We start from the raw sequence: 25,609 nt of genomic DNA on the forward strand, positions 1-25,609 counted from the left end.
GCTTCCACGTGCTAGGAGCCAAACGCCACAGCACAAGTGGTTGCGTTTTTCTTGCAAATTGTGTTTGCTCACATTTAAATCTGTTGCACAGGATACAGGCGATCCCCGGCGGCAGCAGCTGGCCCTGACTCTCCTGCTGTCTACCGCCTTTTCTGCAGTGCAAGCTCGCAGGTTTAAAGCGGGGCTTTAAACTGGCGGGCTCGCACTGCAGGGAAGGAGGCAGAGAACAGGAGGGTCGGGGCTGTTAATGAGGTTGTTGACTTGCACCCTTACAAAACCGTGGCACGATCAGTCAGGATCAGCACTGAGCATTCAGCGCGCCAGCCAGCACTGAAAACCACAGTTTTGTTTAAAAAAAAAAAAAAGTGGGGGAGGTAAGTATTTCTTTTTCTCTCCACAACATTTAGGATGGTCTCTAGGAATAAATAGTTGGTTAGGAACATATGTAAGTAGGAATCATAAATGTTAAGCCCTTTCCTTAATTATTGCTTTGCGAAATGGAGCTCCTTATCCTTGTTTGATATACTCCCCCCTGATTTCAGGTCTAACGAAGATGTATAAGTTGATCGATGGTAGACAAATTTAATTTCTTTGTAATTTATTTTCATCTGTGTTTCTTAAAACAATATTTTTTTTTCTTGTGGAATATATTACCATGAAAATACTAGGTGTTATTCTAGACCAATGCCTAACAATGAAGGAACAAATGGATTCCCTATTCAGAAAAGGTTTCCTTACTCTCTGGAAACTCAGAACCATTAAATCATACTTCGATACGTCAACATTCAGAATCCTAGTGCAATCCCTCATACTGAGTCAGCTCGACTACTGCAACATCGCCTATCTAGCAATCTCACAAAAGAATATGAGACGTCTCCAAATAATGCAAAATGCTGCGGTCAGACTTATCTTCAGGCTGAAGAAATTCAACCACGTGACGCCCTACTATCGGCAGCTGCACTGGCTACCAACGGAAGCCCGAGTAAGGTTTAAATTTGCCTGCCTCTGCTTCAAAGTACTATACGGCCTGACCCCCAACTACATAACGGACCTTTTCTAATAACAAACTCAAGAGAAACACACCCCCAAAACTAATTTCCCCTCCAGTTAGAGGCTGCAAAATGAAAAAACACCATGAACACCTTCTCTCTCACCAAGCAGTCCTATGGGGCAAAGACCTAGACCAACTGCTTTCGCCCACTACATACAGGGAATTCAGGAAACACCTAAAAACATACCTGTTCCAGAAATACCTAAACAATTGACCCGCTCTCCCTCTCCCTCCCCCCTCCCTATTCCACCTGAACTTACAGCACTGTTATAAATATAATCTGTTATCTTCATCTTATCGTAACTTTACGTTGCTATTTATCCCCAACAGGTCCTGTCGGACATTACCTACTAAAATGTACATATGACATTTTCGCTCAGCAAATTGTATTTCTATACTATTGCCTCCTGAGGTCTCTGATCTCTGTATTTCCTCTGAATATCTACTTATTGTATTTCGCTGAATGTCCAGCACTCTTGATTGTAAACCGCCTAGAAGTCGCAAGATTGTGGCGGTATAGAAGAATAAAGGTATTATTATTATTATTATATTTAGAAATTATAAATAAAGAATTAAAAAATATATATATATTACCCCCTTAAAGTTTGATTATATTTTGAAGAACTAGTAGTCTTGAGAGAGGAGATTTTTCAAAGTAGGGTTGGGTCAAAAGAAAACGTACACATATTTTTTTAAAACTGAAAAATCTAAGATATTTAGGGCTCCTTATACAAAGCCACAGTAGAGGTTTCTACTGCAGTCCGGCGAGATAAATGCTCCAATCCTCATAGGAAGTCTATAAGCGTCGGAGCATTTACCTTGCCTGCCTTTGACGGACTTCTAAAATCCAGCATTCATTGGGTGAAAAAGTGAGATGTAGGATACTGAAAAGTTAACTGGTGAAACTTGACCAGTTAATATTTTGGGAATGTAGTCAGTACTGCAGATTTAAGGAATAATTATGAACTGCATACATTTTTTCTCTCTGCGTATTAGGGAAGCCTAAGCCAAAAATCAATTGGTTTAAAAAAGAAGGACCCCTAAGAAATAATTCACACCTGCTTTCAAATGGATCCCTGTTGCTTGTGTCTGTTTCCTTGGAAGATGAAGGGACATATACCTGTATAGCAAGCAATGAACTTGGGAGAGCAGTGGCAACCTCCAGTCTTCACTTATCTGGCAAGTCTCAGTTCTTACTTCAGTATTGTTTACAGGTGACATGTCCTATGGGTACACATTTGCAATTCCTTGTTATTGCATTGTAAAGGAGCCCACTGAATCCCCCTTCTGGATAGGTAGATTTTTCAGGGCTACATAAATGAAATTCTCTCTTTTCTGAGCTTGAGGGATGGAGGAGGGGGGGAAGACTTCTCTGCAAGGTCTTAACCCCATTACTACTCTAGGCTTACTCAGTTGGGGTGGTTGCATGTCTAATATTCCCAAAAGAGTCCACAGCACGTAGGAATTGTATACTGAACTCCAACTTTACTGAACAATAGCAAAGTCAACTGGTTACAGTTTGATTAGAGAAAACATTGAATAGACATATGTACAGGCTGAGTTAAGGAGTAGTTATTAAGGTGCATTATAGCCATAATATGCATTATTTGCTCCTTAATGAGTGTTAAGGGCCAATAACATTTTAAATTATTGTGTTACGTGTTTTATTTAAGGTACCGTGAGTTACACGGTAATGAAATGCAAAGCATGTAAATGCATGCAAAACACCTTCCAGTCCATATAAAGCCCATAGTGTTTCTTTTTAAATGCAGACTGTCACAGACAGAATTAGCCCAGGATATTCAAAGTTGGGCCGTGTCCGGGCACCAGCACTGAATATCCAGGGCTAATTTGACATACAGAAGCCACTGCAGCTTATGTAGGACCCAGCCAGTATTTGGAAATCTGCATAAGAACAAGCAGATTCCAGTCTGATCCCCCTCCCTCTCCCAATGCAATCTCCCTCCCTCCCTTCCTCCCTAAAACAAGTAAGCCTCAAACCAGGCACTTTCACCACCCCTCCCCACCAAAGCCAGTAAGCCCCAAACCAAGCCTCCCAACCCTGTAAGCCTCCTAGGCCTACCAGTTTTACCCCTGGTGGTCTAGAAGGGTCCTACAGGAAGGAGCAATGCCTACTCGCTCCTGCCCATTATGGATTCTTTTTCAAAATGGCCTCCTTGACGTCTAGCACCCCAGTTGAGGATCTAAATATAAAGCAATTAAATGATCAAAATCCTTCTGTCTGAAGAACACATTTCATTGAATTCCAGAGCAAAGAGCTCCAGAGACTAGCATCGTACTGTCCAAAACTAAAGGAAGGAACCGCATCCTAATGGCATCTGAAGTTGGAGCCAACCTCACAGCTAAAGTTGGTGATTTGTTACGCATAGGTTTGTATGTTTTATTTTGTTTCCTAGAGAGACGCATGGAGATTACAATTAATCCAGAATACTGCTGCAAAGTTGATTTTTGGAAAAAGTAAATATGACCATGTGACCACTTTGCTCCTGAGTCTCCATTGGCTCCCAGTTTATCTTAGAATTCATTTCAAATGTGCTTGCATTTCTTTCAAAATTTTATATGGTATTTTTATTCGCCTTGTTCCCTTATTATGGAATATTTACAGATTCTCCGATGCAAGAGGCATCCAACAATTCAAACTCTCCCTTCCTTCTAGAAAAGGAATTAAAGGAGTTAAGATCTGTAGTCAATCTTTGGCTCTTAAACTTACGCAACTATGGAATGAACTTCCTTTAATTCTGAGGAGCCCCAGTCCTTTCCAATCTTTTCGTAAATTTCTAAAAACCTTTTATATTTGCTAAACATTTTGAAAATTAATCCCTTTATTGTGGCCACTAAGATAAGTGGTTTGTCTATGAACTTTCTATGAATTCCGTTTTATGTGACTAAATTGTTATTTTGCACAGAATTGCCATTTTGCACAGATGCTTTAGCCGTTAATTTCATTATTTTTTTCATTTTTTGACAATCATATTAACTCATTTATTAAAACTACTACTAATTTTTTTTTTCCACAGTATTATATGAATTGTCACACTTAACAAATTATTGTATTTATATCAAAAGGAAGGAGGCGGGCCAATGATTGAAACCATTATATTGCATTTGTCAAATAGCCATAGGCTGTTATGAGATGCAGCAGTACGGTCTGAGGTTTGCCTTCTTTCATTAACTATCTATCAGTACAATTGAATTGACAAATTAATAAATTAATCTTTTTTATTCCACTTTTGTTATATATTTGCTATTTTGGTTGTGGAATTTTTGCTTTTGTGTTTTGTTCTTCCATCACTCATACAGAATAAGATTCATTGTAACATCAAGTGATTAAAAAAAAAAAAGGCCATCAAAAACAAAGACTGATATCACTGACAGTAAAATGTGCAATTTCTCTGCATAGCAGAACAAACAGACCTTGGTCCTACCTACAGGCATAACCTCCAATGAGCAGGTTCTCTCTTCAGCTGCCTATGGTGTGAACTTATGCATCATAACGACAGCAGAGACAAGTTTGTAATATGCTTCAAACATTAGCAAGCGAGGCAAACCGTGTCTGTTGGTTTATTGGAGATCTCATGGTTACATCATTGTATCAAGTAACGGTTCATTCACTTCTTAGGGACATAGCTTGAACATCACTGATATTTAAATTCTGTTCATTTCTAGGTTGCCCAGTGCATACCAGTCACAGAAGTATAATTCATTGGTTCGTAAAAGATCAATCAGTTCAACAGGTGAAAGGCTTGACATATAGAATACTGGTAGGGGGACGTGTCCTAGAGGTGAACCCCTTCTCTGCCCAGTTTTCTGGACAATACAGATGCTGGACATCAACTAACAAACAGACTGTGTCTGCTTGGGTCAACGTCATCCTAGAAGGTCTGTAAAGGTATCAGTGTTGTTTTAATCCTTTTTGATGCATAAGCTTAAAACTTCATGATAAATAAGAATAAAATGTGCAATTTATAGTGTTTAACGGCATTATTTGCATTGGGGTAAATTTTTAGTTAGTAACCATATTAACTTAAGTGGTTGTGGTTTGCTTGCACTGAGGTTTAACTTAACCCCCCTTCCCCCACCTTTTATCAAGCTATACTAGAGGTTTTTAGCATGAGTCAGTGAGGTAAGTGCCCCGATGCTCATAGAAATTCTGTTAGCGTTGGAGCATTTACTGCGCCGGCTCATGCTAAAAAAAAAAAAAAACCCTCTAGCAGAGCTTGATAAAGGGGACCCTTAATATGTCTACTCAGCGGAGCTGTCCATATAAATAGAGGTGCTGAAAATGTATACTCAATGCCACTCTCCATACAGATGGATGCTGATGATTTATCCCCCAATCCCAAGCCAATATAATGTTTTACTTCTTTCAATTCTTCTTATACTCTATTTCTCTTACTCAATTGTACACCATAACCCAGACCTCAGAAGCACAACTTGCTGCTCAAAGTGTAATCATAGCAGCTATCTTAATGTGCTGCTTCTTCACTGGTCATCCCTCCCTCCACCCCATATCTCTGTAGATCTTCGCTAGCGTGAGCACCTTCTGCCTGTTGTTCATGCTATAAACAAAACAGACTGACTCTGTAACAGTAACACAACCCCAGAGGAGGACTCGTTTTACAAAAAGTTGAGCTCAGAGATATAAAACTCTGAAGAGGGAGAGGTAACCCCCTCTTAGGGAAAGAGTTTATCTTCCAATCATTGCTTCATAATTGTGACAAACGAGCCCAACTCCAAGGTATGAAAGTTTTAACTATGTATATATCTCAGTGTGGATGCAATGTGCATTCAGGTAAGCACTAGAGTTTTCAGCACTCATATAGTTAATTCTCAAAAAATACTTATCAGGGTCCCGACGCGGCCCCGTTTCGGTGTCTACTTCAGGAGACCCCGTCTGACAAAGTTGAATTGTACAACGAGTGATAGTCATAAAAAATTTTTAAACACAGGTTCTGAAATGCAAAAAACAAAAGGTCAGAATGCAATGGGTATGGGCTGATACATTCAAAAAGCCACCAACCCATGCAAGTATACAATAAAGCTTCCAGCTGACTAACTGGAAGGGAGCACAAAAGTGTACATACCGTTCTGTTGTTGAAAAATTTCCGTGCTACACAGGACGCCCGTCCCCCACTGCGGTATTTAAACCGGAGAAAAGGCGGGAAAACAAAACGTAGCAGACGTGATGACGTCACTGTTAGCGCTAAAAACAGTATAGAGCAAAAAGCTTCAATGCAAAGCAAAAACAAAGCAAAAATACAGAGCGAAAATACCTAGCTTGTACCAGACATGATCAGAGGAACGCCACCCACTCGATCTCATTGTTGAGGCCGTTAGGATGGAGGGTGTTAAGATCGTAGATCCATTTCTGTTCCTTTCTCCACAGTGTACGAGCTATATCGCCTCCTCTGGTGTTGCAGTAATGATCTATCACTGTAAATCTCAAATCTATTATGGCATGATTGTTTCTCTGCCAGTGCTGCACCAGGGGCGCCTCCTGCACTCCAGTACGTATACGGCTCATGTGTTCTCCAATGCGGTTCTTTAAACTTCGGGTGGTGTTCCCCACATATACAAGCTGGCACGGGCATGATATTGCATAAATGACATGATGAGAGTTACAGTTAGTCGCGTGCTGAGTGTACTTATGTCGTGGTGATAATGGCATCTGTGAGATGGTAACACTGAACTGACAGTATTTGCAATGTCCACATGGTAGATGCTGGCTTCTGACAGTGTCCGAAGTCACATGGCTTACAAATTGTGAATGTGTGACACGTTGTTTCAGATTGGAGGCTTTGGAAAAGGCAAATCTGGGGACATCTTGGAATGCTTTGTGGTACTGTAAAATGGACCAATGCCGCTTGATGATATTCTTTATTTGAAAGGCATGTATGGAATAAGGTATCACACAGACCAATGAACGACCTTCAGGTTCATGTTGTGATTGCAGCAATAATGACCTATTGGCATATAGAGCTCGTTTGTAGGCCTTCTTGAGCACAGAAGGGGGGTAACCCTTTTCCAAAAATCTGTGTCTCATCTCATCCGCTCTATACACATATTCTTGCACTGTTGAGCACAGTCTCCGGAGACGTAAAAACTGTCCCGTGGGTATGTTATTTCTCAAATGCTTCGGATGGAAACTGTCATATTGCAGTAAATTGTTTCTGTCTGTAGGCTTACGAAAGATAGAAGTGGTAAACTGCCCATTGGTCAATGTAATCTGAATGTCCAAAAAAGCAATATGATGTAGGTCCCTGGTCATAGTGAACTGTAGATTGGAATCACAGCTATTAAGCCAATCGTAAAAACGTATCAAGTCCTCTGGGGTGCCAATCCAAACTGCCAGCACATCATCAATATATCGCTTCCAGAATAGAAAAAATTGCCAAAACTCAGAAGGATACAAAAACTTGCTCTCGAACTGAGATACATACAGGCAGGCTATAGACGGGGCCATTTTTGACCCCATAGCTGTGCCTTTGATTTGTTTGAAAAATTCCAAGTCAAACTGAAAGTAATTCATGTTGAGAGCAATCTGAGCCAAATCAAGCAAAAATTGTACCCTGGTAGCGGGCAGCTCCTGAGATAATAATTCAGCTTTAATAACCTCAATAGCTTCTTTTTGAGGGATATTAGTATATAAAGCTGCAATGTCAAAAGTCAGCAAAATAGCATGTGAAGGTATGTTGTGAAGGGAGGACAAAAAATGTATCATGCTGGTGGAGTCTAAAACATACGAGGGGGCCAACGGGACCCTATTTTTCAGATATGAATCTAAAAAAGCTGACAAAGGTTCCAAAAGTGATCCTATACCTGAGACTATGGGTCTACCTGGAGGACTAGTCAGTGATTTATGAACCTTGGGAACAAAGTAAATAACAGGAGTACGAGGATGTTTACAATTCAAATATCTGAACTCCTTGTCAGTGATCACTGCAGATTCCAAAGCTTGTAACAACACGTCAGAAATGACGTCATGGATGGATTGTGTAGGATCATTAGGTAATGGTGTGTAATAAGTGAGGTCACCTAATTGTCGTTGTGCCTCTCTGACGTATGCGCTAGTATCTTGAATAACTATTCCCCCTCCCTTATCTGCTGGATGAATGACTATGTTTGTATCAGATGACAACGTGGTGATTGCTGTTTGTTGTTGTTTGGACAAGTTAAACGGAGTATGAGAAGGATTAATTTCCAAATCACAGATGTCTTTCAAAATTAAGTCCTCAAAAGTTTGAATGTGTGGATCAACTACCGGAGGACACCAAGAGGATTTAACATGAAAAGCTGAATGAGTGTCCTGAGTGGGTTCAATGGGAATATCTTCTGTAAAAAAGAATTTTTTAAGTTTGCAGGATCTTATAAACTTAAACATGGCCACTCTGGTATCAAAAGCCGTGTAACTATTGGTAGGGACGAAAGACAGACCTTTGTTCAAAACTGACATTTCTGTAGGAGATAAGTCACGATGGGAAAGATTGAATACATTAGATGTTAAGGTTGTGTCCGAGGTTGTTTTGATCTTACCGGTCTTTTGTTGGGTGGTTTGGGGCCCCCTTGAAAATGGACATTGTGGGAAGCACCTTGGCCGGAACCCTGTCGTGATTTATGATCATCTTCTGATGAGTCTGAGGAAGTATGCGTATATGTGGGACGTTTTGGACGCTTGGTGTTACGGGTTTTGTCCATCCATGCATATACAAACCCCTTAGTGTAGTCTATCTCGTCCCTACGAAGTTTTTTGATTTTGGTTTTTCTTAAGTCTTCCTTGAATGCATCTATTTTTGCATTCAACTCTTGTAATGATTTGGTATAGTCATCTGAGTTAGTACTAGTGTGTAAAGAATCTTTAGCTTGTTGAAGTTCTTCTTGATAAGATCCTAATTCAGTCTTAGTGGTCTCAATAACTAAAAGCATTAGGTCTAAGGAACACTTGTTAAGTATAGCGTTCCATTTGTCTAAGAATGTAGTGTTGTCTAAGAATAGCCTAGGTTCTGTCCTCATGCGTAGGCCTCTAGGGATCCGTTTTAAACGGCAGTATTCAGCTAATGTCGCTGCATGTAGTTCAGCACGTACTGTACGCTTCTGCAAGTATTCTAAATGTTCCCAATCTGAGGGAATCATAGAATTTTCCTCTGATGTAAACAAATGAAATGTGGATAATATGTCTGAAGCTTGTTGCTCATTGTAAAAATGTGCCTCCCATCCTATAGCAGCCATGATGCAATCCTGCTATAGGATGTATTTTTGCTTTGTTTTTGCTTTGCATTGAAGCTTTTTGCTCTATACTGTTTTTAGCGCTAACAGTGACGTCATCACGTCTGCTACGTTTTGTTTTCCCGCCTTTTCTCCGGTTTAAATACCGCAGTGGGGGACGGGCGTCCTGTGTAGCACGGAAAATTTTCAACAACAGAACGGTATGTACACTTTTGTGCTCCCTTCCAGTTAGTCAGCTGGAAGCTTTATTGTATACTTGCATGGGTTGGTGGCTTTTTGAATGTATCAGCCCATACCCATTGCATTCTGACCTTTTGTTTTTTTGCATTTCAGAACCTGTGTTTAAAAATTTTTTATGACTATCACTCGTTGTACAATTCAACTTTGTCAGACGGGGTCTCCTGAAGTAGACACCGAAACGGGGCCGCGTCGGGACCCTGATAAGTATTTTTTGAGAATTAACTATATGAGTGCTGAAAACTCTAGTGCTTACCTGAATGCAGAATATTTATTCTTTTTTGAAAGCCTGTTGAATGCACATTGCATCCACACTGAGATATATACATAGTTAAAACTTTCATACCTTGGAGTTGGGCTCGTTTGTCACAATTATGAAGCAATGATTGGAAGATAAACTCTTTCCCTAAGAGGGGGTTACCTCTCCCTCTTCAGAGTTTTATATCTCTGAGCTCAACTTTTTGTAAAACGAGTCCTCCTCTGGGGTTGTGTTACTGTTACAGAGTCAGTCTGTTTTGTTTATAGCATAGTGCTTTTTCTGACTCTCAGTTACATTGTTCCTGCTTGTAGTGGAAACAATGTTGTTCATGCTAGCCTGGTTCCCCTCTGAATCACTTCCGGGTCACAGAGCCCAGGAAGTGATGTCGGAGGGAAATCCGACGCTGGCGCGAGGAACATGCTGCAAAAGCCACTCACACTGGCTAAGATTTAGAGGTACAGGGTGAAGGGAGAGCACGAGTGTGGAGTGAGGGGCAGGAAGTAGCAGTGGTTTTGGAGAGGTGGGAGCAGGGGGGGGGGGCGCAGGGGAGCGCCACCGCCTCGGGCACCTCCTACCCTTACTATGACACTGCTAATGCCCATAATAACAGAATAGGTTTTGGTGCATTTGCCACAGGAGAATTGCTACCATGGCTTTGTAAAAGGGGCCTTAAATTAGATAGAAGGCAGGAGAGAATGGGTTCCCTACTGCTATGGGCCCTCAAGCATGGCCCTATTGTTCCAATGATCAATAATTTTCTTTCTTCCAAATAATTGCGGGGCAGCAGTTACTATTTGGATCCTGATATCTATTGTCTGATCTAAGAGAATGCCTGCTCTAGTAATTGCTATTGTCTGTCCCTACTCAAGAGACTCAAAAGTAATTTGAGAGATTCTGTCCTTTTATAGTGTTCTGGACTGAAGATTAGGTTCTTGTGCAATAGTCTTTGGTCGCTCTACCTCAGGGGTGTCAAAGTCCCTCCTCGAGGGCCGGAATCCAGTCGGGTTTTCAGGATTTCCCCAATGAATATGCATGAGATCTGTTAGCATAGAATGAAAGCAGTGCATGCAAATAGATCTCATGTATATTCATTGGGGAAATCCTGAAAATCCGACTGGATTGCGGCCCTCGAGGAGGGACTTTGACACCTTTGCTCTACCTGGTTTACAGGAAGTTCAAGGATGACAGAAAATAGTAAACATGGCCACGGTAGTTGGGATTTTATCATGTTCTTTCTACCTTTGCAGAGTATTCATGGGAATTTGGTGAGTGGAATCCTTGCTCAGCTAAATGTGGGAACTCTGGCACCCGATTCAGAAGACAACACTGCTTGAACGTTGATGGAAAGAGAGTACTCGAGTCGCTGTGTGAACACCTTATACAACCAACAGTCACTTACCATCCCTGCAACCGACAAGATTGTCCTCCAAGGCATGTGAACCCTCATTATACAGAACCTTTAACACTTAACTATGTCTTTCAAGCATTAATATCTCAGGCTGGGTACTGAAAGTAGAAATACTTGTCTTAAGCAATATGGTTTTTAAATTTTAGATTCTTGGTTTAAGTCTGTCTGAAATCAGTAGTGCAGTGTTATCACAAACTGTGTGCCTCCTGAGATTTCAGGTGTGCCGCGGCATACTGGGGAGGAGGAGAGGCATGTCCTGTAGGCAATCAGCCCCTCTCCAGCCCTCTTTCCTTCTGGCACCCCCCTTCCCACAAAACTGGCTTCCTTAGGACCCATGTGGAGGGCCTTTGCGCATGTGCAGACTTCATGATGACATCACGCATGCACATGACGTCATCGTGGTGACGTCTGCACACTTCCAGATGCCTCGAGCCGCGGCCACTATGTGTAGTGTGCTGTGGCTCAAGAAAGTTTGCGGGACACTGCAATAGTGTTTATAAAGTCTTTATCATCTGAAAACCGTCTAGTGGCCCATATAGTCCTCATTCAGTTCACAGTAGATAGGAGTTCACATCACAGAATCTACCACTTGTTCTGGCACTGATGGAAGAGGCCAAAAATTGACAGGCTTTCCCTTCTGTATTGTATGTCTAATGAGGATTATTATTTGACTGAGCATTAGGTGAAGGAATAACAAAGGATTAAGGCCCTTCGTTTACTAAGCCATAGTAGAGGTTTCTACTATGGCCTGGAGTGTTAAATGTTCTGATTCTGCTCCGATGCTCATAGAAACCTCTACCAAGGCTTAGTAAAAAGGGGGGGTGGGGGGGTGGGGGGGCAAGAACCTCTATGGACAGCTTTCATTTGAATGATTTGGCTGGAAGAGCTTTCTTTTATAGTTTGCAAATCAGTGTGTTCCAGGGTTTTTTTTAATTTCACATTTTATTTATAAGGTTTCATTTAGATTTTGGGCACAGTTTATTTTGGCACTAAAAAAAGCTTTTTTGAAAACAATTTAAAAACAAGTGAAATAAAAAATAAAAAAAATGGAGTTTTGAGGACCAAGTGATGTCTCCAATATAATAATATTGGTTTAGAGGTTTTAGATATAATCGCAGTACTGTTACTTTTTAATTTTATTTTTATTAATTATAACTTTTTCACAAGTATAACAACTTGTTTAAGGAAATACAGAGCCATAATCCAACATGAAAATATATCTAAATACAGACTAAGAAGTAATAACAATCTTATGGAAATAACTTTCTTAGACCACAAACAGAAGGAACGGAGGAATCACAATTACCGAGATAAGTTACAGGAAATTATTTAGGAAAAGTAATACGTCAAACCCCCCAGTTACTAATTATTTGAACCAGACACTCCATCTCTGATAAACCCCTTGAGGTCCAAAAAGGATCTTAGCTGATCGGGTGCATAAAATATATATTTCAAACCCATATATTTAATAATACAGTGCTCCTCCGGTCATTTGCAGTTGGCGATTCAGTCCCGGTCATGCATGGTATTTTCCGACCGCAAATGACTGGGCAGGAGAGGGCAGCCGGAGCGCCGGCGATTGAAGGAAATCATTTGCGGTATGCTCTGACCCCCTCTTCCTGTACTAAAGTCAGGCTTCACCAATCAGGAGCTGCGTGAGGCCCGACTTTAGTGGTGGAAGAGGTGGTCGTAGCATACCGTGAGTGATTTCCTTCACTCGCTGGCACTCTGGCTAACCCCTCCTGTCTCCCCCGCTAAAAACCGTATTTGTAGTTTTTCAACATTCGCGGGGGTTCCTGGAACGGAACCCCCGTGAATTTCAGGGGAGAACTGTACACTGTTGAATGTCAGTACGCTTCAGCTAGTTGGTCATTAAATTTTGGTTTTATCCTCTTAGTTCTTTTTTTATTTAAATTTTCCCTCCAAGCAGAGGCAGAGCAGTCAGTGGAAGCCTCATCCACCACCGCCTGTGCTGTAGGTGCATAGGAACATAGATTATGTTAGCAGATAAAAGTCCCAACTACCCAAAAAGCTTGACCAGTAGAGATTTTTCACTTCTTATCACATTTCTAAATAGTTTCCCCAAGGAGGATGGCTGGAACTCAAACTTACCTCTTTGGTTGTCCTGAGGTGGCAACTTTACCTTAGGCTATAGGAAACAAACAAAATTCCACACAAAACCTGTACAATATATTTAACAAAAACCAAAAATGTGCATTTTTCATTAGTGTGTATGATACAAAACTCTGTAATTCTCTGAAGGGATAGCAGACGCTGCAAATTATGCTCTCTTTACTACTGGAATATTTGGTATAGCCAATGCTCAGTCATCACAAGACTTTACCCGAAGTATAGGAGGGTGAATGTGGAAATAATATTAAACTTTTAGAAATAGTATTCACTAAAGGGTGATGCGGGAACCATTATCGTAGTAATACCACAGTTAACACAAAATGGGAAGCACTTTTGCAAATCCCCTGGGAATTCTGTGGGAATGGTAGACCATTCCACGGTAGAGCTGTGGGAATGGGAACCATTTTCGTGGCATTTCTCTGGTAATGGGGAGGCTGGGGGAATAGGCTGGGTGGCTTGTTCTGTATTTAGTGAGGGTCCGGCTTAAAATGTTTATTTGCAATGCCTTAGGCCAGGGGTAGACAATTCCGGTCCTTGAGAGCCGGAGCCAGGTCAGGTTTTCAGGATATCCACAATAAATATACATGAGATAGATTTGCATCTCAAGGAGGCAGTGCATGCAAATCCATCTCATACATATTTATTGTGGATATCCTGAAGACCTGACCTGGCTTTGGCTCTCAAGGACTGGAATTGCTTACCCCTGCCTTAGGCCCATAAAATTGCATAAAATCATCTTTCTGCTTTGAGCATGGAGAAGCGGGGAAGAAAATCAAGACACTGGGGAATGAGAATGAAAATGCAGAGACGGTGAGAACAGAGATGAATCTTTGTCCCCGCGTCACTGTCATTTCTGCACAAGTCAGTCTTTTACAGCTTGATAAGAAGTTTTCAGTTTAACAGTCCAATTATAGAAGTTACAAATCTTAGTTTGAATGTGCAGAAAATAATAGCAAAGTGTTAGCATCTTAGTGAGACTTGACACCAGCTAGTAGGTGAAAGACATTATACTTTACAGACCACTTCCCGCTAAGCTGGAAATAAGGAGCAAAATTCAGAACTAGCACAAATACTAGTGAAACATGATATAGGGTCAATATCTTTCACATAACTAACATTTTCCATAAATTCAATTATATTATTTGATATTTCTGATCAGACACAGAGAACATCATCATGTCTGTGAGTAGGGTTAGCATTCATCCGGGTTTCTCTGTCTTCTCTTTAGAGGACTGTCCGGGTGTCCAAGTGTTTGTTTTTTAATTAGGGGAATTTGTATTTGTCCAGGTTTTAAAACAAGAAGCCACTCACCCTACAAGCCCGCTCAGCTTATTAATGCATCCTGCCTCCTCTCCGAAGTCTGGATGACTTCTTCTCCTCCAGACACGCCCTCTCTAGTCTCTGCAGGGTCTTGTGAGAGAAGAATGATGCAACTAAGTGGATGGCTAGAATTTAAAGAAAGATTTTCTAGATAGCCAATGGGACAGGCTCAGCTATGAAAGGAAGCTGCTTTTCCCTCATATGATGAGTGCTATATTCTCTAAAGCAGGGCTGCCCAATTCCAGTCCTCGAGATCTACGGGCAGGCCAGGTTTTCAGGGTGTCAGATCAAAAGCGCGCCGGGACAAAGGCGCGCCCAGACAATTGAGCGCAGCGGGGGAGGCGCACGTCGCTCAAAATTACTGTTTTTAGGGCTCCGACGGGGAGGGCATGGGGGGGAACCCCCCACTTTACTTAATAGACATTGCGCCGTGTTGTGGGGGCGTTGTGGGGGTGTGGGGGGTTGTAACCCCCCCACATTTTACTGAAAACTTCACTTTTTCCCTGTTTTTAGGGAAAAAGTTAAGTTTACAGTAAAATGTGGAGGGTTACAACCCCCCAAACCCCCCATAACGCCGGCGCGATGTCTATTAAGTAAAGTGGGGGGGGGTTCCCCAACAAAAACCCCCGTCGGAGCTCCTAAAAACAGTAATTTTGAGCGGCACGTGCCTTCACGCTGCGCTCAATTGTCTGGGCGTGCCTTTGTCTTTCGCGCCATTGTCTATGAACCGGTTTTCAGGATATCCACAAATGAACATGCACGAGAGAGATTTGCATGCCAAGAAGGCAGTGCAGACAAATTTCTCTCATGTATATTCATTGTGGATATCCTGAAAACCTGGCCTGCCCGTAGATCTCGAGGACTGGAATTGGGCAGCCCAGCTCTAGAGTCTCTGAAAGCAGCTTCTTGTCCCTCCTGTGAATGGCGAGGTGGCCTCAGGAGCTACACATGCATTTCCTTTTATCACAGCTGTTAAAGAACAGGTGTCTTGGAGGAATGTCTCACCCTCCTGCACGAGAACAGGGTTTCCTCTCAATGCAAGAGATTTACGTAAGATGGGGAAGGTTGCCATTTCCACATATGTTCTTCTCAATGTGGGAAGTTATCTTTTAATGTTCTGGCTCAGGTTTGTTTTTCTACACTGTTTGAGAGCCATATCTATACATCTATGAAATTTGCAGCAACAAAGCGATTCATATTTTTCTTACTCTATGGTCTGATTTTATTCATTTGCATTTTAGAAATACTGTTTACTAATCTCTGCTAAATATGTAGATGGATGGCAGGTGTGTGGTCTGAATGCTCTACTTCTTGTGGTAATGGATTCCAGCAACGCCAAATAACCTGCCAAGAAGAGAAAGCTGATGGCAGCGTGGAAACATTGTCATCAGATTCATGTGCCCGCAATGATCATCCTTTGGGAAGGAAGCCTTGCTCCAGTCATTCTTGTTCAAAGTGGATAGCGCATCCATGGGGAGAGGTAAATCCATCCGGAAAGTTCCCTTCATCAATGTAAACTTCCATAGCTATTTTATGTTTCAGTTTTTAAAAATCCTAATTCTTCTCTTCTTTTGACTTCCTGATTAGAGGCTAGATTTTATTTCTGCGCTGGAATATCTGTTTCTCATATGATTCCCACATTTAAAAATTAAGGTATCGTGGTGTATGACTAGCGAAAGTGAATATTTGCAAACTGGAAGTTTCTGCCCATTTCTACTACAGAAAGAAAGACATTTTCAGGAGTTAGAAGAAGTGAATGTATGGATAAATGTTAATAAGGAGAAGTTGTAACTGGTCAACTGGTTAAAGCAATATGCTGAGCAGCAGTGAGGCTTCTTTTGATCGTGAGAAGTCACTTTATCTCCCACTATAAGCTCTTTTGGGAAGGGACATTTGCAGAGCAGTTCTAAAGAAACATAGTGTAATATTCTATAAAGGTGCCTAAGAATTTAGCACAAGCACTTATCCCAGCCATAGAGCAGGTGCAGTGTTCATGCCCAAATGTTGGAGATATGTTGCACACATATGTGAGAGTCTCACCCGGGCTCTGCCCATGTGACACTTGTTAGGTGCTATCGACTCGAGTTGGAGTCCTAATGACTTAAGAACATAAGAACATAAGAAGTTGCCTCCGCTGAGGCAGACCATAGGTCCATCCTGCTCAGCGGTCCGCTCCCGCGGCGGCCCATCAGGCCCATTGCCTGAGTAGTGGTCTATACCTATCTATACCCTTCAATCCCTTTTTCTTCTAGGAATCTATCCAAACTTTCTTTGAAACCATTTAATGTTTTCTTGTCTACAACAGCCTCTGGAAGCACGTTCCATGTATCCACCACCCTCTGAGTGAAAAAGAACTTCCTAGCGTTTGTTCTAAACCTGTCCCCTTTCAATTTCTCCGAGTGCCCCCTTGTACTTGTGGTGGTCCTTAATTTGAAAAATCTGTCCCTGTCTACTTTTTCTATGCCCTTCAGGATCTTGAAGGTTTCTATCATGTCTCCTCTAAGTCTCCGCTTTTCCAGTGAGAAAAGTCCCAACTGCTTCAACCTGTCGGTATATGGGAGATTTTCCATTCCCTTTATCAGTTTAGTTGCTCTTCTCTGTACTCCCTCAAGTACTGCCATGTCCTTCTTGAGGTACGGCGACCAGTACTGGACACAGTACTCCAGATGCGGCCGCACCATTGCACGATACAGCGGCATGATGACTTCCTTCGTCCTGGTCGTAATACCCTTCTTAATGATACCCAACATTCTGTTAGCTTTCTTTGAGGCTGTAGCGCACTGCGCTGATGCCTTCAGTGTTGCGTCTACCATCACTCCCAGGTCTCTCTCCAGGTTACTGACCCCTAGCGGTGTTCCCCCCATTCTGTATGTGAACATCGGGTTCTTTTTCCCCACGTGCATGACCTTGCATTTCCCTATGTTGAAGCTCATTTGCCATTTTTCGGCCCACTTTTCCAGCTGCGTTAGATCCTTTTGGAGATTTTCGCAGTCTCCCCTGGTTTGAGCCCTGCTGTATAGTTTGGTGTCATCTGCAAATTTAATAACCTCACACTTGGTTCCCGCCTCTAGGTCGTTTATGTAGATATTGAACAGGAGCGGTCCCAGCACCGACCCCTGCGGAACTCCGCTCGTGACCCCTTTCCAGTCTGAGTAATGGCCCTTTACGCCAACCCTCTGTTCCCTGTTCGCCAGCCAGTTTTTGATCCATCGGTGGATCACCCCTTGTACCCCGTGGTTCCATATCTTCTTAAGCAGCCTTTCGTGTGGTACCTTGTCGAAGGCTTTTTGGAAGTCAAGGTAAATGATGTCTATAGATTCCCCTTTATCCACCTGGCTGTTTACCCCCTCGAAGAAGTGCAATAAGTTTGTGAGGCATGACCTACCCTTGCAGAAGCCATGCTGACTCGGTTTTAGCTGCTCATTGTTTTCGATGTGTTCACAGATGCTGTCCTTAATCAGTGCCTCCATCATCTTTCCTGGGACTGAGGTCAGGCTCACTGGCCTGTAGTTTCCTGGGTCTCCCCTTGAGCCCTTCTTGAAGATGGGCGTGACATTTGCTATTTTCCAGTCCTTCGGGATCTCTCCGGTTTTTAAGGATAGGCTGTATATTTGTCGAAGTGGCTCCGCTATTTCGTTTTTTAGTTCCTTGAGTACCCTTGGGTGAATGCCGTCCGGACCTGGAGATTTGTCACTCTTTAGTCTGTCTATCTGCTTGAGTACATCTTCTTGGCTTACCTCTAAATAGACCAGTTTTACATCTTGGTCTCCTTTTACGCTCTCTTCAGGTTCTGGGATGTTGGTTATATCTTCCCTCGTGAAAACTGACGTGAAGAACTCATTTAACCTGTCAGCTATTTCTTTCTCTTCCTTTACCACTCCCTTCCTGTCTCCATCATCCAATGGTCCCCACTTCTTCTCTTGCCGGTTGCTTCCCCTTGACGTATCTGAAGAACGACTTGAAGTTTGTTGCTTCCTCTGCCAGTCTCTCTTCATATTCTCTTTTTGCTTTTCTAACCGCTCGGTGACACTCCTTCTGGTGTTCTTTGTGCACTTTTTGGTTCTCCTCTGTTTTGTCTTTTTTCCATTTTCTGAACGATGCTTTCTTGTCGCTTATCGCCTTCTTCACTGCATTTGTTATCCACACTGGGTTTTTTGTTCTATTTTTTTTGCACCCTTTCCTGAACTTGGGGATGCACAGGTTTTGCGCTTCGTGCACAGTTCCCTTGAGTAAGGTCCAGGCTTTTTCTACGGAATCCATCTTCCCTATGTTACCTTTGAGTTTTTTTCCCACCATTTCCCTCATGGCATCATAATTTCCTTTTTTGAAATTGAGTGCCGTCGTTGTGGTTCTTTTCCCCTTTGATGATCCAATTTCTAGCCTGCACTGGATCGTGTTGTGATCACTGTTACCTAGCGGGGCTAATACTGTCACCTCCTTTGCTGGCCCCTCTAGTCCGTTGAAGATTAGGTCAAGAGTGGCGTCACCCCGTGTTGGTTCCGTGACCAGTTGCTCCATGAAGCAGTCCCTCATGACCTCTAGGAATTTGGTCTCCCTTGCGCAGTTTGAGTGCCCAATACTCCAGTCTATCCCTGGATAGTTGAAGTCCCCCATCACCATCACCTTTCCGCTTCTGCATACCTGCCTCAGTTCTGCCTCCAGGTCCTGGTCGATTTCTTCAGGTTGTCCTGGTGGGCGGTAGTACAGACCCATTTTAATGTCTGCCCCAGTTCCTCCCTGTAGCTTAACCCATATTGATTCCAAGCCATCCGCCTGTACTGTTGTTTCCATCCTGGTTGAGGGTATGGAGTCTTTTACGTACAGCGCTATTCCTCCACCCTTTTTATGTGCCCTGTCTCTCCTGTATAGTTTGTACCCTGGTATGGCCACATCCCATTGATTTTCCTCAGTCCACCAAGTTTCTGTGACTCCAATTATGTCTAGGTCCTTTTTGCTAGCAGTGATTTCTAGTTCTCCCATTTTGGCCCTCAGGCTCCTAGCATTTGTGTACAGGCAGTTTAAGACCCAGTTTTTTTGCCCTCTCTTTTTGTTCTCCTCGTGTTTTGGTACTCCTGCAGTCCTCCTCATGGTTTGCCAGCCCCCGAGCTTCATCCTCCTCCTGCTGCTGTGTGTCTGTGACATCCTCAGCCTGTTTCCCCTGCACCACTTGTTGTTGTAATTTTCTCTCAGTTCTGGTCTCTATTTCACAAGGTCCTTGCTCCTCTGGCTCCTGTTGTTCCATGTTGGTGTCTCTTACGAGTTCCATTTGTGCCCTCGGTCCCTGCAATGCGTCCTTAGGTCCTTTTTCAAAACATACACACTCAGTCCCAAGCTTTCCTTCCCAATGTCCCAGGTCAGTATCCTTGTCAGGTACTGAAGTCCGATGTGTCGAGGTCAGTTCGACTATCGGCTTTCCCCTTCTCTTCAGTTTAAAGCCAAGTCTATGACGTTCTGGACGTTGCGTGCCAGCATCCTCGTCCCAGCTGTGCTAAGGTGTAGTCCATCTCTTCTGTAGAGCTTGTTCTTCCCCAGGAAAGTAGTCCAGTTCCTAACAAAGTGGAAACCCTCCTCATCGCACCATCTCCTCAGCCAAGCGTTAATTGCTTGTAGTTCGCTCTGTCTCCTTGTGTCCGCTCTCGGTACTGGCAGGATCTCTGAGAAGGCTATCCTCCTTGTCCTTAGTCTCAGTTTCCTCCCCAGGATCCTGAACTGGTCAGTTAGTGTAGTCCTGTTGAAGTTTCTCCTGCTGATGTCGTTTGTTCCTATGTGGATCACTATTGCTGTCTCCTCCGTCTCGGCTCCCTCCAGGACTTGATGAGTTAAAGATCCAAAAAGAAGTTGGTCAAGTGCTAGTCTGAGTTCCTCCAACGTCAGCCCTATAGTAGATGTCAACGTATCCAACCACCTGGTTGCAGGTTACTCTCTTCGCCTTGTTCCTTCAATCTCTCCAAACATGATGGCCTTCTCCAGTGATCTAGCAGTGTGACCAAAATAATACAGTCGTAACTTCATCATGTGGGCTTCGAGTGACATATCCGGTCTGATCGCTTCCAATATCGATTGGTTGATTCTCCCGGTGGTCCACAGCATGCATAGAATTCTTCTCCCAACACCAGAGTTCATCCTCTTTCTGTCTTGTTTGCGTAATGTCCAGCTTTTGCATCCATAATTAACCACTGAGAAAATGAGTGTGTGGACCAGTCTGATCTTGGGTTTTTTTTTTGTTTTGTTTTTATAAAATCATTTTATTGAATACGAAAAACAAAGCAGCAAAGAAAAATAGCCAATACAAATACTTCAGCAAATGCAACAAGCTTTGTCAAATCAACCCCAGAAAGCCAACCAACCCACCCACCCTACATCAGCACCCCAACAGAGATACAGTGCAATAGGAAAGGCCGGGAAGAAACTGTTTTAACTGTTATTTCCTTGCCTTTACGAAAACAAAATGGGGGGGGGGGGAGAAACGGGACAGTCACAATAAGGCAACTGTAGGAATAATGCAGACACAACAAGAATTATATTTATATTAATTGAGCCTTGATATACCGCTTTATCTAGTGCAGGGTTAGGCAATTCTGGTCCTCAAGAGCCACAGGCAGGTCAGGTTTTCAGGATATCCACAATGACTATGTATGAGATGGATCTGCATGAACTGCCTCCTTGAGATGCAAATCTATCTCGTGCATATTTATTGTGGATATCCTAAAAACCTGACCAGTCTGTGGCTCTCGAGGACCGGAATTGCCTAATCCCGATCTAGTGCATAGGGCAAAGAGGAAAGAATACCATCATTTATGGGAAATTTGCACACCAGAATAGAAAGGAAAAGGGTCAGGACATATAATGGAAGAACCCTAATTCAGATAAGTTGCAAATTTAATTTGATGTATGCAGATTTAATGCATAAATTACAATATTTTGGAAGCTCTATCACTTCTCTCCAAATCCCAGAAAAAAATCCACAATCCTCCTCTAACATGTAATTCCCTACATCCTACCTCACTAGTCCCAGTTCAAGCGGTAGAATGGATTATATTTTTTTAGTCTATATGACTGTGATGAGACTCAGACATAGTTCCTTGAACTCTGGCTCAGCTGAATTTAAATTGGGGTCCTCAGGAACCTTGTAGATTTGGACGGAACAGGTTCCTTCAACCCAGTAGATGTTCCTAAATCATCAGTCGCAGTAGATGGGAAAAGTCTAGGTCGCTCTGCTGGAAAATACACATGTAGCCCAGTCTTCTTTAATTTCTCGGAAGGGATATAGAAGATTCTCTATTCACTCAGAGGCTGATGCTTAAGTGGCTTATGTTTTCTGTGTCCTCCTGAATTATTCCTAGAACATCATCTAGGGTAGTCGGGTATAAATTCTTTAGTATTTCTGAGTCTATATGGCTAGGTCTTTATATATAAGGGTTTGTGTATATGGTCAGTGTTTGTGGAGACAAAAGAGCCAAAGTCAGATAGTCAAATGTGGTACATTGTTTTGTATGCAGGGGGGACCTTCCTAAAATAGCCCCCCCTTGTTTATAATATAGACTATTAGATCCTTCTCCTTTCTAAGAGGCTGGAAAGACTAATGACTGTGTGGGGCTCTGTCCAGAAATGACTGATTTCATACACTGATGTCAGCCATAAGGAAAGTCATACTGTTTAAAGCAGAGGCTGTGAAAATCTCTGCAGGCAGCCATATTGCACGATTCCAGTGGCCTTACAGAAACAGTTGGGAAGTATGCTTTACTCTATAAAATACATCTATACCCACTCAGAATAGACCTTACATTTGGGAGCTTCCTGTTGCCTTTATAAAATAGTTGCCTTTTTGGACTTCACATAGGCATCCTGTTCTAAGAATCAAGCTTTTCATAAGCCGTGCATGCTCAAACCCACCTTCCGAGGCATGTGCATGGTGTTAGCATGGACAGAAAGCATAGCTTTCGTACTAGCTGCTACGAAATCTCTTATCCTAACTTGCAGAAAGTGAAACGGCAGGTTAATTTAGATGATTTCTTCCCCCCCACCCCTCCCAATGTCTCCCCTTGAAGGAATGTCTTCGCATTTAGTATTTCCCAAACAGCTCGCAAACGCTCCTATTCACATTTCATACCTGAGCTATGTCATATTATCCCCCCATCTATCAGAATGCAGGACAATCTATGTAACTTCAGGAGACATTACATTACATTAATTTCCAAGTTTCCAAGTTTTATTAGTGCTTGATAAATCGCTTATTAAGTACCTAAGCGATGTACAATTCAGGTAAAATATAAATACAAATACATTGACCTTTAAAATAAAAAAAAAACATACTGGGTTAACACACATGAAACAAGCGGGTAGAGGGGAAAAGTTACAATATATTTGTAGAAGAAAATATACATTTAAGGGAGAAAATAACTCAGGGAAGGGAAAAAAGCGAAATTAAGGGATATTAAGCCTAGCGTTAATAAAACAAAATTTATAAATCTAAGATTCATAAGTTAAAAGCTTCCTTAAAAAAATAGGTTTTTAAAGCTCTTTTAAAGGAAATGAGGTCCTTTATATCTCTAAGGTATTGAGGTATAGAGTTCCATAAGGTAGGGGCAATAATTGAAAACATGTCTTGTCTTCTCGTACCAATAATTTTTAAAGACGGAACAGTTAACAAATTTTTGATGCTGATCTAAGGTTCCGTGAAGCGTTATAAGGAATGAGCAGTCTAGTAATGAACTGAGGTTCATTATAGTTCAAAGATTTAAAAACTAGCAGTAATATTTTATACGGGATTCGATGAGCAATAGGAAGCCAGTGGGAGTCTATCAACAGAGGGGTGGCATGGTCAAATTTTTTTGCGTTATAAATTAGTTTGATTGCAGTGTTTTGAATGATTTGTAGCCTCCTTTTTTCTTTTTGTGGTATATTGAAAAAAAGGGAATTGCAGTAATCGATTTTGGAGATAATCAACGAATGGATCAATATATTTATAGACTTAGGTTTAAGAAATTTGGATATAGAACGAATCATACGTAATTTATAGAAGCATGATTTAACGGTGTTCCCTATGTTCACGTGAAATGAAAGCTTGTCATCCACGATAATACCTAAAATTTTTAATGAGGAAACAGAATCTAAAGGATTAGTGATTTCTATTCCGCCTGTGCCTTGCGGTTCTAAGCGGATTACAGTTAAAAGAGATCAGGACATTACCGAGAGAATTACATTACAACGATTTAAGTAAATTACATGTTGTGGTATAGAAATACAAGTATAAGATATCTGGATTTATCGATAGAATAACTTGACAGGGTTCAAGTAGTTACAAGGTTCAGTGGGGAAAACAATATAGGCAACTGAAGAAAGATACCTAACTTTGAAGGAATCAGTTAAGCGGATACCTAAGGGAGATGCTTATTTAGGAGAAGGTTAAAGGGATACCTAAGGGAGATGCTTATTTAGGAGTTTGGATATTTTTGGTAAATGAGGTTCAAGGGGATGACTAGTGTGTTATTTGCTGGGGAGAGTGCATGTGCGATTGGGGAGGGGAATATTAAGTAAGGACGTGTTTTTTGAAAAGAAATGTTTTGATTTCTTTCCGAAACACTTTGATGTCTGTTGTTTTGATCATCAGTTTGGTAATGGTGGGGTCAATTTTCGCTGCCTGAGTTGCTAGAAGGCTGTCGTAAAGTTTCTTACATCGGGTACCATTATGAGGGGGGAAGGTGAAAAGATTCTGAGTTCTTCTTGATCTGGGTAGTCGGTAGCGGCAAAGACGGTTGTTCAGGTAATTGGGGGCCATAACTTAAGAACACCCACCTCTCAGTGTCTCTGTAGCTCCACACACTGACTCTCAATGCCACTCCAAATTGGATCATAAAAGTTGTTGCCTACTAAAATTCAGTTGTTGTTTAACTATCTATAACCGTCATGCCCTGACCTACACTGTGAATGTACCACTGTAACCTGTTCTGGGCTCCTTTGGGGGGAACGGGCTAAAAAATGGAATGAATGAATAAATACATTTGTGATATATCATTTGTCCCACAGTGTTCTAGAAGATGTGTGGGTGAAGGACTTGGCTTGCAGTATCGTCACACACTCTGCCAACATGGCAATGGGTCAGTGATACCAGACAGCTTCTGTGAAGAGAGGAAAAGGTACTGTACAGATTCCAAGGAAACGCAACAAGTTATTCCACGGCACAAACGTAGTTTTATCGCCTTGTAAAATCATCATGGTAATGCTAACTATGGACTTTCACACTTGTTGCTAAACTTACTTGAGAGATGGACTGTGGTTATTTTGTGACATAGCATTACATAAGGAAAATCCAAACATATAGTTCTTTATTACAATTACCCGGCAAGGGCTGCCTCAGGAAATGTATCACACTTACACTCCAAGATAATGTTCTGTAGCAACCGAAGCACATATCGCTATGGCAACTGAGCTTCAGCATTGAATATCTACTTTATATGGCACCAGCTATGTCATTATTCAGAACTTAACTGGCTATGGGTTGACCTCTTAAGATAGGCCTGTGTTTTATGTGGTCCCATTTATGCAGTTACCCTGGCCGGTTAAGTGCTGAATATTGGCATAGGGGTGGGGCTGGCCCTTATTAAAGACCATAATGATGAGCTAATTAGACATTACTGGAATTTGAAGAGGAAAATGTATTTACATCTCTTGAAGTATCGTTAACTTTGAGTCAATTCAGTCAGCCTGTCTATAATAAGGTCACTTGGGGGAGGTCCTTGATTTTCTCACCAGAACCCATGAATGAATTCCATACCCTCATTTCTAGCCCTCCCCAGGCTGAGCCATCAAGAAGAGTTCCATACCTCCTATTAGCTCAACCGTCCGCCTCTAAATAGTATGTTATAATGGGACTTTGAGATTCAACCCACACATTGCATTATGTGGAATATACGTAGTGTTCACCACGTCAAAAGTGCTGTTCAAATGAAGTTCTTAG

At 42.0% G+C, this 25,609-nt stretch overlaps 1 protein-coding gene across 1 annotated transcript in view; it reads left to right on the forward strand.

Moving 5' to 3' along the window:
- Nucleotides 1-25,609, forward strand: part of ADAMTSL3 (ADAMTS like 3) — a 366,454-nt gene that overhangs the window by 336,277 nt on the left and 4,568 nt on the right. The window contains exons 24-29 of the mRNA XM_033920055.1: nt 2,048-2,230; nt 3,322-3,441; nt 4,739-4,951; nt 11,039-11,222; nt 15,928-16,132; nt 24,679-24,788. Coding sequence (XP_033775946.1) covers nt 2,048-2,230; nt 3,322-3,441; nt 4,739-4,951; nt 11,039-11,222; nt 15,928-16,132; nt 24,679-24,788 — 1,015 coding nt within the window. The remainder of the gene's footprint in view (nt 1-2,047; nt 2,231-3,321; nt 3,442-4,738; nt 4,952-11,038; nt 11,223-15,927; nt 16,133-24,678; nt 24,789-25,609) is intronic.

Source organism: Geotrypetes seraphini, chromosome 14, assembly GCF_902459505.1.
Source record: "Geotrypetes seraphini chromosome 14, aGeoSer1.1, whole genome shotgun sequence".
Taxonomy (NCBI): Eukaryota; Metazoa; Chordata; class Amphibia; order Gymnophiona; family Dermophiidae; genus Geotrypetes; species Geotrypetes seraphini.